This window comes from Sciurus vulgaris, assembly GCF_902686455.1.
Source record: "Sciurus vulgaris genome assembly, contig: HiC_scaffold_586_arrow_ctg1, whole genome shotgun sequence".
Lineage (NCBI taxonomy): Eukaryota > Metazoa > Chordata > Mammalia > Rodentia > Sciuridae > Sciurus > Sciurus vulgaris.
The window spans coordinates 969313-970881 of record NW_027632437.1 but is presented as its reverse complement, the minus strand read 5'-3'; the positions used below and the strand labels follow the sequence as shown (position 1 = coordinate 970881).

Here is a 1569-nt window from a genome sequence, read left to right as displayed (position 1 = left end):
CAAGATTTTCTTCTTCAACCCAGAGTTTCTCTGCACAACAAATATAGCACCATTTTCAGTAAGCTCCTCCACCGGCAAAATAACGACAAAAGGTATCCGTATCACTAGTTTTCAAGTATTGTTAGAAAGCCCTCGCGATTCCCGCCCTTCCAGCCCTATCTTTAAACAATCCAAGCACACGATGCCCACAAGGGCTAGGTCAGTTACAAGTGGATGCAAGTAGCTGCCATAGGTCCCCAGTTTATCCCAGGTCCTTGGCCCCGGGTGGTCGGGGAAATTCGAACGCGATACGAGCATGCCTTGGTCCGAGTATTTCACCATGCTTTAAGTTCTGGGACAGCACTGCCCAGGCGGGTTAACTTCTCTGTTTGAGATCTCTCCAAGTGACTCCCTGCAGCCTATGCTGTCGCTCCCAGGAATAGAGGCGAGACTTCAGATAAAGACTGATGGGGACAGGACGCTGTGAGTTGTACGCAGCGGCGTCCTCTTCCTCCTCCAAGCGGCCAGGGTCAGAGCAAGGCGCTCGAGGTCTGCAAGGCGACCGGATCCGGTCCGCTGCGTCCGCCCCCGGGCCCAGAGGCACCCGTGGGGCTCGTGGCCGCAATCGCGGCCACGGCTCGCTGGAGCCTCCTGACCGCCTCCTTGATGAGGTTTCCCGAGAGCACGAGCTGCTGCAGGAGACGATGGGGGTCGTCATCGCCCGCGCGTGCCCCGGCTTGGGTCCATCGTCGCTGTTGCAGTCGCCGGGAAGCGCCGGCGCCCCGGAGCCATCCTCGCCGGCACGGCCCGGGCAGTGCGCTTGGGCCTGAGGAGAGCTCCGCCACGCAATAGGGCGCAGCACGACCCCGCAGGCGACCGCGGTCCCCGAGGGCGCAGCGTAGAGCTCCTGAGGGCGCCGGCCCCACAGCCTCCGACGAGGCGGGTCGCAACAGCAGCGGAACGGCCCGGGGCCGGGCCTTGTCTGCCGGTAGCGCTACCCGGGGCTGCAGCGGCGGCCCCGGGGGCACGCACGGGGAGGCCGGACTGTCGTGCGCCGCGTCCAGCTGCAGCGTCTGGCCGATCTGGGCCACCAGTCGGTCCACCTCGCCCGAGCCGCCCAGCGTCACCAACTGCTCCGGCAGGAGGAAGCTGTCGTCGTCGTCCTCCTCCTCCTCCTCCCCCTCCGCTTTCTCGCTGACTTCCTCTTCCTCCTCCCTCCGGCTCGGCATGGTCCCCCTCCCGAGCACCCTAAGCTCTGCGGGCGTCGCTGGCAGCTCGGCTGCCCGCGGGTTCGGTGGGCCGCGGCACAAGAGGGCGCGGGGCGGAGGCTGAAGCTAAGGCCCTGGCCGGGCCGGGGGGATGCGGAACCCGGGGTCCCCCAGGATGTCCCGCCGCGCGCCTGCAGCCGGGGAGCCAGTCCCAAGTCTTTCAATACCTCGTCTTCTTGAATGCTGAGTTCTGGAGCAACATGAGATGCAGTCACCCTCTAAGTCTAAGATAGTCCACCATCTTGGTCCTCCTACCTCTTAAGTTATATTAAAAACTATTGCTTTTCCTTTTAAATGTCCATGTGGGACTCTGCGCAGGCTT

At 63.2% G+C, this 1569-nt stretch overlaps 1 protein-coding gene across 1 annotated transcript; it reads right to left on the bottom strand.

The window, feature by feature from the left end:
* Window positions 1–291: 291 nt before the first annotated feature.
* LOC306652425 (GSK-3-binding protein FRAT2-like) lies at window positions 292–1312 on the bottom strand. Its single transcript, XM_079125327.1, has one exon. The coding sequence runs from the start codon at window positions 1206–1208 to the stop codon at window positions 510–512; it is 699 nt and encodes a 232-aa protein (XP_078981453.1). The 5' UTR covers window positions 1209–1312; the 3' UTR covers window positions 292–509.
* Window positions 1313–1569: the final 257 nt, after the last annotated feature.